Source organism: Hydra viridissima, unplaced genomic scaffold, assembly GCF_058129835.1.
Source record: "Hydra viridissima isolate aposymbiotic clone 2 unplaced genomic scaffold, HvirCarnegie_v1 scaffold_1, whole genome shotgun sequence".
In the NCBI taxonomy this organism is placed as follows: domain Eukaryota; kingdom Metazoa; phylum Cnidaria; class Hydrozoa; order Anthoathecata; family Hydridae; genus Hydra; species Hydra viridissima.
The window spans coordinates 34,894,634-34,906,436 of record NW_028324300.1 but is presented as its reverse complement, the minus strand read 5'-3'; the positions used below and the strand labels follow the sequence as shown (position 1 = coordinate 34,906,436).

The 11,803-nt window shown below is 29.5% G+C and overlaps 1 protein-coding gene and 1 pseudogene across 4 annotated transcripts in view; one reads left to right on the top strand and one right to left on the bottom strand.

The window, feature by feature from the left end:
* Nucleotides 1-220: 220 nt before the first annotated feature.
* The window catches only part of LOC145192708 (chloride channel CLIC-like protein 1), a 29,442-nt gene continuing 17,859 nt past the window's right edge, over nucleotides 221-11,803 (bottom strand). For all 4 annotated transcript variants that reach the window (XM_090088081.1, XM_090088069.1, XM_090088076.1 and 1 more), the window contains 4 exons: nucleotides 6,073-6,354; nucleotides 3,001-3,206; nucleotides 2,558-2,756; nucleotides 221-612 (listed from right to left, as the gene is read on the bottom strand). In XM_090088081.1, coding sequence (XP_089944207.1) covers nucleotides 280-612; nucleotides 2,558-2,756; nucleotides 3,001-3,206; nucleotides 6,073-6,288 — 954 coding nt within the window. In that variant the 5' untranslated portion in view covers nucleotides 6,289-6,354 and the 3' untranslated portion in view covers nucleotides 221-279. The remainder of the gene's footprint in view (nucleotides 613-2,557; nucleotides 2,757-3,000; nucleotides 3,207-6,072; nucleotides 6,355-11,803) is intronic.
* LOC149894694 (uncharacterized) lies at nucleotides 3,369-4,754 on the top strand (annotated as a pseudogene).

The window sequence follows — 11,803 nt, the reverse complement described above, 5'->3', positions numbered from 1 at the left end:
GACTCCAAAGCCCTGCTCCATTATCCATACCGATATAAGTTAACTTGGTTCCCTCATTGTTTACTGGGTAATTTTAAAAAAATTTCCTTTGACACTAGGTTTTTTATCAAGTTTTTTTTTATCAATCTAATTTTCTTAAGCTTTCAAAAACAATAATACAATCAGTTTATTTACGATCACTAGTAATTTCAACCTCATCAAGTTTTGAATGCAACGATACTTTTGTTGCTTCTGAAGAGTATATTTCCTTTTCTAATGAGTTATTCTTTTTATAATGATTTATTTTTTGCCTCTATGAACTGTAGATTTTTTTCTTTTAAATTTTAGTCTTCGGTGGCTTTTTTTGTCTTCTAACGAATATGTTCTTTCTTCGTAAGTTGTAGTTTTTAAACCGTCTGCATTTTTTGATCCGATACGCAGCAGCGGTGTAGAGATTTCGACCCCTGAAAACGAAATAATCGAAATAACCACTACTGTAAAGACCGCAATAAATACTATTAGTTGCCATTGTACAGGAATCTCCCTAAAGAACAGTTTGAAGCATTCTCCAGATGTTGCTGCGAGTTGCTTGAGCGGTTCCGCAAAGAAACGTGACAAACATGCAGATGTTGCCTAAGGAAGCAAAACAGAATGAGAACATGAAAACAATTAAACAAATTTACAGACTTTTAGATTTAACATTTATCACAAATAAACAGATTAGCGGTCAGTAAAACGTGCTAAAAGGTTTAGATAACGGTTCTGCACGTTAACTCTGAATGAACAGTGAAATATAAAATATTTAAAATTATTTTCAATGGAATTTCGGAAGATAAGTAAAACTAAGCTTTTCTAATCAAGACTGTTCTAGGTGTCCTCAGCAGATGAAAATAAAAAACGCGTAGTTTATTGAAAACTCATCTCATCGTTTTACAAGTAATAACATCTATTTCTTGTTGAGTAAGAGAAGAATTCTTTTAAATTTGTGCCATAAGACCCGACAAAAAAATTTGTTTTTAGCGAATAATGATGATTATTGAAAGCAGAAGATTTTTCTGAAGAACAAAATGTGTTGTTCATTTGTTGAGCTGAACATTTTGTCATACTGAATGTGCATTGTCCATTATAATTATTTATAGACAGTTCAGTATGAGAGCTGATGTGGTGCAGTTACTCGAAAAGCAAGGCTTTTTTATTGATGAAGTTTTACAGCACTTAAGATTTGCTGAGAAATACTTGTTATCGACTGTGCTGAAAGAAGAGTTAAATTGAGCTCAGATTTTCTACCAGTAGCCAAGTTGGCAAAACAATATCAGAGTTATCATATCGATTCTTATCGATTAAAGATGAAAAGTTTTTTATTATGAAAGATAAAATTTATTGTCCTTTTATTGATCCATCTCCGGTGACAGGTAATTAATACTGCAAGATTGTCGGTAACTGTGAGATTGTAATTAAATCTAAAAAAAAAGTTGATGTTTTATGATAATTATTTGGTTTAACAGGTGATTCCGAGATCAAATTCTAAACATTGCGTAATATCTGGAGCGGTAAACAAGTGCCTTCAACCTTAAAAAGTGTGTGAAGAAGCGTTTAGTTCCATTCATTCAAAGAAACAAGACCACAACATTATCTTCTTGCTTGTGAACTAGCTCTTATTATGAAGGAATTATAGGCGATCTTCTATATGAATAGAAAAAATAGCAATGGTAAAAGAGAAAAATGCACCAGCTGTAGCTCACAAATGTCCACTAGTCCATTCTTGCAAGAAAAGTGCAAACAGTTGAACAAGAAATATGACGCATTTTAAAAGAAGAATCTGATTTATCTGTTTATAATTATTTCATTAATGTTTTTTGAGCGTTTGCTTTGATTCCCATCTTTGTTATTAAGGCTATCCTTTGCAATATTTACAACAAGTTCTGCTTGCTTCAATGAACTTAATGTGTTCATCTGTTAAGCTTATATTGGAATCTTTTTAAATGTTTGAAGCATTGTCATGTTTAAGTTAACTATCTAGAGGACACAGATACTTTATACATCTATACATCTTTTCATTCAGTTTTAAGATTTTTTCTAGCTGGTGATAATAGTTCTTAACATTTTGCATAAGAAATTTTGAAAACTTGTAACAAACCATTTTCGTAATTTATGATTTTAAAACATTTTAAATAATGTATTAATCATATTTTACGAAAACTTATCTTAGAGATAAAAGTTTATCTTTTTTTTATGCTTAACAAAAAAATATTTAAAACTCTAACAATTTGAAAACAACATGAAAATAAATCGAATACTTCAACATTTGACAAACAGTTCAAAAAGCAATTTGACGTTTCAACTATTTATCTTTTTTTCATTTAGCTTCTTTCGTAAACTTGCTTTACTTTTTCGTTGTTTCATATCAAACTTGAAAAATTAACTCTCTGTTTCCGCCTTTGGTGGCAGCCTAGTGCTATCAAACAGTAGAAACGACACTATTTCTAATTGGTTATTTTCAAAACTATTGGCAGAACTGAAGTTGCTCATACAAACGAATGTCTATAAGAAAAACAAAATTTTGTGAACTTATACTCACCATAAATGGGGAAACTTCCCAAATAGGATCAACTAAAATAGCTTCATGATATGTAGCACATTGATCAGACTCTGTGCTAAAATGGTCTTTAAACCACAACATAATGCTACTCCATGCTGTCATTTTGTTTGGGAAACATACAGGAGGAATGTCTTTCAAAGAAGTTGCAGTTTTCTTACTAAGTGCGGTTTTGTACATCCTAAATCAGAGTTATATTTCTAAAAGAAGCATTAAGCAACTTTTGGGTTTTGATAGAATAGAAAAGCATTCATACCTATTAACAATAGTAATTCATTTTACCTAAACACCTAATTTCTTTCCTAAATAGAGAGATGCTTCTTTTTTTTTAGATAGAAACTTTCTTATTCTAAAAATCTTTCCTATTCTGAAAAACAAGAAAGATCATAAAACAATTGACAAAAGCTTATAAGTAGTATACAAACCTGAACCATTCCCAGGGTATGTTTAGTAGAAAGCAGCAAAAGATGACTATAACAATATTTCTACGCCATGCAAACAAATCCCATGAAGAAACAATATAATAAATAATCAATATCATGCATAGTCCACTAACCGAAAGCAACCCGGGCCACATTAGATTATTGAAAGTATCTCCCCAGCTGCAACCATTATCAGAATGAGGCAAATGCTAAATACATAGTAGAAACGTTGAAGAATAAATTTTCATCAAACGATCATCGCGCCTTGCAGCAACTATTAAACAAGAATTAAACTTAAAAAGTTTTAATGGATGATTCAACATCCATTATCTTCAACTTACCTTACGTTCAACAACACTTTACCAGATTAAATGTTTAGGGTAACAAAATAAATTCATTATTTTTGGATTAAATTAAAAATCTATAGATATTGTTCTCGTTTCATCACAAGCAAGATTCAAATCACCACAATATCATTCTGCAAAAAAACTTTGTTTGTAGTACTGTTCGCCTTCTTGAGCAAAATTTTCAACAGAAATTAGCATCAGCAGGATCTAGTCGAAAAGATTTTTTCATTGCTACCAATGTAAAATTGCCAGATTCTAATGAGGTTCGAGACATTGTTCATTGTATCAATTTAAAAACCCTGAAGGAAAACATCACAGTTTCAAAAGATTTGATGAGCGAGCAATTTTAAAACTGGGCCTTGATGGTGGAGGGTTCTTTTTCAAAGGTAGTTTGAGTCTAATTTCTGAACACCTAACAGAACAACAAAGTCCAGTAAAAAAGTCAATTAAGTCGGCTTCAAGTGAAAATTTTAAAAGCACAGGTGTCAAAAAGCAACAAATTATAGCAATCTCTGAAAACATCCCAGAAACATTTGACAATATCAAACTAATTTTGGACCTAATGCAAGTTAATGAATTAATTGACAAATGGATTCTGTCATGTGACATGAAGCTTGCAAATATTATCTGTGGAATTCAGTCTCATAGTAGCAAGCATCCTTGTTGCTGGTGCAACATTGAGTCAACAAATTTGAACAACTGTGGCCAACTCAGAACATTTGGAACAATCAGAGAGCAACATCAAAAGTTTGTTTTATCTGGTGCTGATCTAAAGAAATCAAAAGAATTCGAGAATGCTGTTCATCCACCAATACTTCGATTCCCAAATGAAAAGCTAATCTTCGAAGCTATTCCTCCAATGGAACTTCATTTGCTTCTTGGCATGTTAACCATCTTATTAAGCACTTGGTTCAAGTTTTTTCCAAAAACAAAAGAATGGTTGACTTCAATACATATACCATTACAGCCGTACCATGGTGGTCATTTCAATAGCAATGGTTGCATGAAGTTGCTGAAAAAAATTGACACTCTGAAGCAGATAACGTGGCTGATAAGGCATTTGAAGCATCATTCATCTGCCATGTTCTACATTTGTTTCTCCAAGTTGTTAATTCTTGTTTTGGATGCTCACTCTCTCCAGACTTTGAGAAAAAGATTCAAGAGTTTAAAAGCAATTATCTAAAGTTGACTGTTTTTGTCACCCCAAAAGTTCATGCTGTTTTTTACCATGTTCCACAATTTCTAAAGCACCATAAAACTGGTCTTGGAATTTACAGTGAACAAGCAACACAGGCACTCTATTCAAATTTCAAGCCTGATTGGCAAAAATTCAAAAGGATTATTTCTAACCCAGATTCTTCCAAATAGCTGTTAAATTGTGTTGTTGATTACAATAGCAAAAAATTCTAAGAAGCACAAAAGGGTACAACGAAGATATTTGTGATAATCAAATTTAGAAAAGGTTGTGAATAATACTTTTACATATTTATTGTGCATTTTTTTATTGTTATCTGTTTACTTTTTTATAGCAATATAATAAAATATATGTTAGAACTATTTGAACTAATTTAGGCTCTACAATTCCAAAACAAAGTATTTGAGTAAGTGAGAAAATTCGGTAATTTCGAAGCTAAATATCTCCCTTGGACTTTAATCCAGGATTTTAAAGTCTATTGTTTTCGAGTTTCCAATATATATAGAATCAACCCTAAAAAGGACAATTTTGGGGTATTTAGTCGGCAAAAAAGTCAATATTTTCAAACCGTGACTATATAAACCTATTAAGATTTCATCGCAATCTATTTTCAAAAACATCACATCACTCTGTAAAAGGCTTTGTGTGAATTACTAAACATTATGACAAGTAGCTGCATTAGTTAAATTTATTAAAAACTATTAACACTGCTTATTGCTTTTTTACTCAATAACTCTAGCAAAGGAGATTAACTATCAGTGATAGTAAATCTCCTTTTCTTGAGGCATTTAGAAATCAGTTTTCAAATATTTAAGAAACTGAGTTTTTAAACTCAAATCCAGGCGATCGTTTTCGAATAAACAATATAAAGATTTTGCCTTCCACTTGAAAAGTAGCCTCATATTGGATTGAAACTGTTGCTCAAATTATTCTGCAAATTTAACACGAAAACTTTCACCATTTTCATATTACTCAATACTAGTTAATGAACAATTTTTAAATCTTCCTCATTTTGACCAATCAACTACAAAACATTTTTTTTATAATGTCATTTATAATTTTTTTTTATAATAGCATTTATAAATTTTGATTTGATGTTTTGAGTTAAACGCAGAAAACTTTACTTGTGCTGCGCTCCATAATTTGGTTTAAATGAAAAAATTTATTTTGCTTGAGCTTAATGTTAATACTGCATAAACATATATACATTTTGGCTAAATATTTTTTTTAAAGTTATAGGAGAAAAATGGGAATGTGTCACAAGCATTATTTAAATAGTCAAAATTAAGGCACAAAGTGAACAACAAATTCTATGTAAAAAGTGGAACTGTCTTCTATCCCCACAGGAAGTTTTTCATATTGTTCACCTCCTTATTTCAAAAATTTGTTTTTGTAATTGCTGTTTTTTATTTAATTTCGTTTAACTAAATAAAATAGTGTTTTGTCATAAAAATAGGATAAAAGAATCAAAACAACTAACATATCCTTCATTAGCAGCCTCAAAGCTCATTAAAAAATAGAAAACCAGTTTACCTCAAAAGACTCATTGATAGTATCCAAGAGTTCTTTTTCACTGTTTTCTTGATTTAACAATATCTTCAATCTGTTGAATTTGAAAGCAGAAATTCTTACTTGTGCTACATAATATTCAGATTCATTAAAAGGTTTCATCAACTCTGTAATGTGTGTCAGAAAATGTTTGAAGTATGGAGTATTTGGTACGCATTGTTTTGAAGCTTTGCAATACATTTGTTGATCTAATGGTATTTTTATAGTATCTTGCGGTGGAACTTTTGGGCCTTCTGCATCCCATTTCTGTAACAAAAAGTTACAAAGATATCTTTTTACTTATTCATGTATACATATGCATTTATATATATATATATATATATATATATATATATATATATATATATATATATATATATATATATATATATATATATATATATATATATATATATATATATATGATGAGAGAGAGGGCACACATGGTTTTTAACAATCAAAATTAAACACACTTTCTTTAGCTTTCATGACAAAATTTGTTTACTTTTTTATTGGCGATAGTTTTAAAATTTTGCTTGTTAATGATTTTTTTTAAAAATGGCTTCAAAAAATTTATTTTTAATATCACAATTGAGGAAAAGAAAAAGTGTCCTAAATGCAATTTCACCAGAAATGGCTATTCCAGTATTGCAAGATACTGTGCTTGATAGAATTCATGTTCAGCCTTATTAACAGATTCCATCAATTGCGAAAAGTGCATCAGAAAATGCCTTAAGTATGGAAGATTTGGTATGCATTATTTTGAAGCTTCGTCATACTTTATATGATTATTTGATACTATCATGACCTCCTGCAGTTGATCTTTTAAATTTTCTGCATTTATTTTCTGTTATAAAAGTATGTAAAGATATTTTTATACTTATAAATATACACATTATGGTGCATAGAAATATTCTCTGAAACCTTGCGACACATCCCCAGATGTATTTTTTTGAATGATCAGAAAATCATTTCTTTGGTCCAAAAATGTAAAAAGCAACTTTTTACACAGGGGCATGGACTGAAATTACGTATTATAGAGGAGTACTCAAGATCTTTAGCGGTTAAGATACGCCCTTATTTCAAAATTTAATTTTTTGTTATTATTTGCTCTTTTTAGCTTTTTTTAAATAAATGACAGTTAATTTTAGTATAAAAATGAAAGACTTTTTAGCTAAGAGGCAAGGAGTATACTCCTAGTTCTAAAATGTTTATTTGGGTACTAAATGAGGAGACTTACAAAAAAAATAGGTTAATTAGAGCTAATAAAACCCCTCCTTGACCCCTAACTGCACCCTTTCTAGAATTGCATCTCCTAAATGCATAACTTTTTTTCTAGTTCCATTATTAATTTGATCAAAGTTCATCGACAGATTTTAAACTTGATCAAAAAGTTTCTTTCGAGTGAGATTTATCACAATGCAAAGTTTAAAATTATTTACCACTGAAATAACTTTAAATGGTCGTAACACTTAATCAAAACTTTTTTCTAGCTCTTGAATGGAAAAGTCTGAACTGGTTGGAAAAACGGGTTGAAATCCTGATGATTGGATCAGAGAGCTTGTTTGGTCCTGTAACCTAACTCTACAGGTTATAAGATCAATTGAAAAAGTGCAGCTGAACTTCAAGTTTATTTAATGAATCGTCGTCATAATTTACCAAGCTTTAGAAATCAACCGTTAAAAATAGACGCTTTATATTTATGTTCTAACGACATAATTCATTTTCTACCAAACCTAAAAACTATTTATCATTCCGAAGACTCCACCTTTTATGTTAACCATTTCGATGATATGTTGTTCAACTAGTGTCCCTTCAAAGGATTTCTATAGCTCGTAGAGAACTGCTCTAGATCTTTGATATAACTGAAACTTAATAATCTTCCAAAACAACCATGCACTACTTTTTGAAAATCTCTATGTACCTTTATTTATTTGGTAGCGGGAACTCCAAGACTAGGCGGCTGCTTGTAAGTTACTAATTGCAAGAATTAGCTTCCAAATGATGTCCTTGGTAGAATACTCTGCGGATGTTTATTTTAGATTCTAGTTGATAAACTGTATCCAACACTAATTACTTCAAACAAATATTTTTCAATCTCTCTTAAAGTTTTGTCTGTAACTCTTAATAATATATAAAGACTAGGAATATTTACTTGGTCTAGTATTTTTTTGCTTTTGTCCCCGTTATAAAAAGCGTCAACAAAGCAGGGTAAAAAACATTCATGTACTTTTTTTGCTTTTTTTAACTTTGCATCATCAGTTATTGATTGGTCTAACAGTCTGCACAAAGATTCTAAAGTCTTATAGCCAGCTTTTAGAAAGCCACTTGCAAAAAAATATTTACCCGTACAACGCAATTCAATTTGTAGCAATAAAACTATAATGTTCATATAATTTTTGAAAATGTTTAAACAAGTAATTAATTACTTCATAAGCGATTTAAATACACAATATTTATTTAAAAATAATTTAAAGTCATAAAACCGCACATCAACTTGTTTGAACTTCTTTTATGACCAAATGTGTGGTTTCATCAAAAAAAATTATTTAGTTTTGTTCTAAGTATCGATAAAATTGGCAGAAAAAAAATTGCTTATTTGATGAGCGTTTTATTTCGGTTAAGACGAAAGTTTATGGATTTTCAGATAAAGAAATAGTAAATACAATACCAGTGGTCGTTGGGAATTGTACAAAATGCTATTAAATATCAATATCAATAAAAAAAAATAGACCAAGAAAAACTTCAATAAATGTAGAGACAAACTTTAGATTAAGCTAAGATAAATCCTTTTGTGTTAACACCCCAAATTTTAGTGGATACTGGAGCAGATGTGTCGCATGAACAATACTAAAGCAAATTGCGAAGAAACTTTAAAATGTAATTTTACTCGAAAAGTACAATTGTTAAGAAAAAAATCATTTGCAAAATCAGGCAGAGTTTGCTAGAGACCATTTAAGTTGTAATCTAATTCATAAGTGTTGATATTAGCATTTTTTAGTTTATATTACGTTAATATCAATTAAAAATATTCAATATTATATAATCTAATAAATTCACCCTTGCAGCTAGTTCCTTTAATCATTTCCTTTTCAATAAGAAGTTATCAGAAAAAGTTGTCAACCACAAAGTTTCATTTTAAATAATTCATTTCACAAGAGATGTTTCGTGATATCTTCAAGCTAGCCCAAGTTATTCCAGTCCACCAAAAAGAATATACGGCTGATTGCACCAACTATTGTCCAAAATATTTTCTTGCTTATGTTAGCAAAATCTTTTAAAAGGTTATGCATAAAAAATTGTTAACCAATCCTAAACCAAAACTTTGGTTGATGGGGAAAAATTTGCTAGACGTACTGAATATCACACTTTTAACAAGAGTTCTGTTTCAGTCAGTAAATATTGGTATTTTACCGATTCAAGTCTGTACTGCGGCAGAAGGATCATACAATTAACTATTAAATTTGTAATAATAAATTTATAAAAAAACATTCATAGGTCTTTTTTGATAAATACAGTTTTTATATGTTTATTTTTTGTATAAGTATTTTTTCCTCATCCATTTCAGGTAAGTTTTCCTAAAAACATTTAATTATTAATATAGCTTTTAAAAATTTGGAAATAAATACTTACTAGTATTTATTTCCAAAAAATTACTAATAGAAGTAACTAATTTTTTGTAAGATTGAAAGTTATAATAAGTGTATTTTTTAGCACTTAAGAGTATATAATATATATATATATATATATATATATATATATATATATATATATATATATATATATATATATATATATATATATATATATATATATATATATATATATATATATATATATATATATATATATATAATCGAATCACTTAAATAAATATATCTATTTTTACTTAAAATTTATATTATAAACTTTTTTTTGTCATGTCTACAGTTTTTAAAAGTAATATATAAATGACAAAAATATAAGTAAATTATAATCCTATAAACATACAATACTTTATACAACAAACAACCTATATTAAATGTATTGCATAATTATAATTGTTTATTGTATTAATTCATAACGTTTTTGTTGTTTTCTTATTTGATTGAGCCTATGTCAAATATACCTTTATTGGTTTACCTCACTAAAGATATATTTTGTTCATGTCATTTATAACTTAAATGTATTTTTACCGGGCAGTTCCTGATCGGCTATTTATCAGCTAATTCATCGTAACAAGGTAAATTGCCAATGTTATTTTTACGTTTTTATTTACGTCTTGTCGATGAGCAGCCGCCCGTAAAAATGCATCAAAATTACATCTAAAGTCGATTAAATGCGGACGTCGCGCCGATATCGGGTCGATGCTAGTGTGCTATCTGGGTATGGACGACAAAACATGAATTTCGTGAATTAAACAGATGCCTTAAACATGCCATTTTAAAAATGTACATTTAATTTAAATAAAATTTGTTTAAAAGTTTTTTTAAGTATTTTGAATGCAAATATTTAATTATCATTTTCAGATCTTCAAATGGATTGAAACAGAATAATAAAGGCAGATAGACCCAGCTAACACAAAACGTTCGAGTACGTTCAAAGAATGTTAGAAACGTTCTTAGAACGTTTTTAGAACGTGCTTGACCGTTTCTAACGTTCTACGAACGTTTCTTGAACGTTTTATGTTAGCTGGGGAGCTGCTGTAGCAATTTAAATATTGAAAGCTGCTGTAAATGAAGTTTTGAAAGGAAGACAATTGAATCTCTTAGCACAGGAGTTTAGCATAGATCGAATCACTTTAAAAAGATTTATAAAAGGAAGCTCAATCAAAATAATTCTTAGGGGTAGCGTCATATTATAAAATATATCTTTCTAAAAAGCTTTTAGCTCGTTTATCTTAAAGATATTTTGGTTTAGTATGGAAAATAACGCCAACTATGAGTATTTTAAAGACAACAAATTTTACCAAAGTAAATCGAGCTCATTGTTTGTTAAAGTTTGAAAATCGAAGATAAATCAAAAGAATCAAAACGAACTACGGTGTTTTAAGTAAATCAAAAGGTTTATTAGAATTTGAACTTGCTGAGAAAAATGATAAGATCTACCCATCATTATGGATCTAAAACAACATTGAAGGGAATTGGTTACAAAGTTTTATGAAAAAACAATAAGAGTTTTCTCTCCGAACACCTAAAGCAGCAATATTTGCTCAGCCAAATGCTTTTAATAGACATTCTTTTGGTTTAGTTTTCTGAAAATCTCGAAGCAGTAAGATAAAAATTTGACACTCAATAATATGTAAACTGTCAAATTGCTGAAACTTGTTTAACAACTGTATAAAAAGCAATAAAAGTTGTAAAAGTTAGAGTAAGCAAGTCTGAAGTATCACATCTGCAGAAAGAGAACGTTAATAAGTCCATATTGCGCTTCTAATTCAACTGGAAATTCTATTACTTTGCTATTTATTTTTCCAAATATAACGTTTCGAGATTACATGATAAAGGAAGGTCCCAGTTGATGCATAGGGTTAGAAAATCATTCTGGTTGAATGACTACAGACATTTTTATAAAAAGGATGGAGCATTTTGTGAAATATTAAAACTGTTCTCTAAAATCTCCAGCTTTATTACTCCTAAACAACCATGAAAGACATCACACGTGCCCGGAGAGCCTCAAAACATAAAAGTTATGCTCAAAAAATAAAACCAATTGAGTTTGGTAGCCCATACATCCA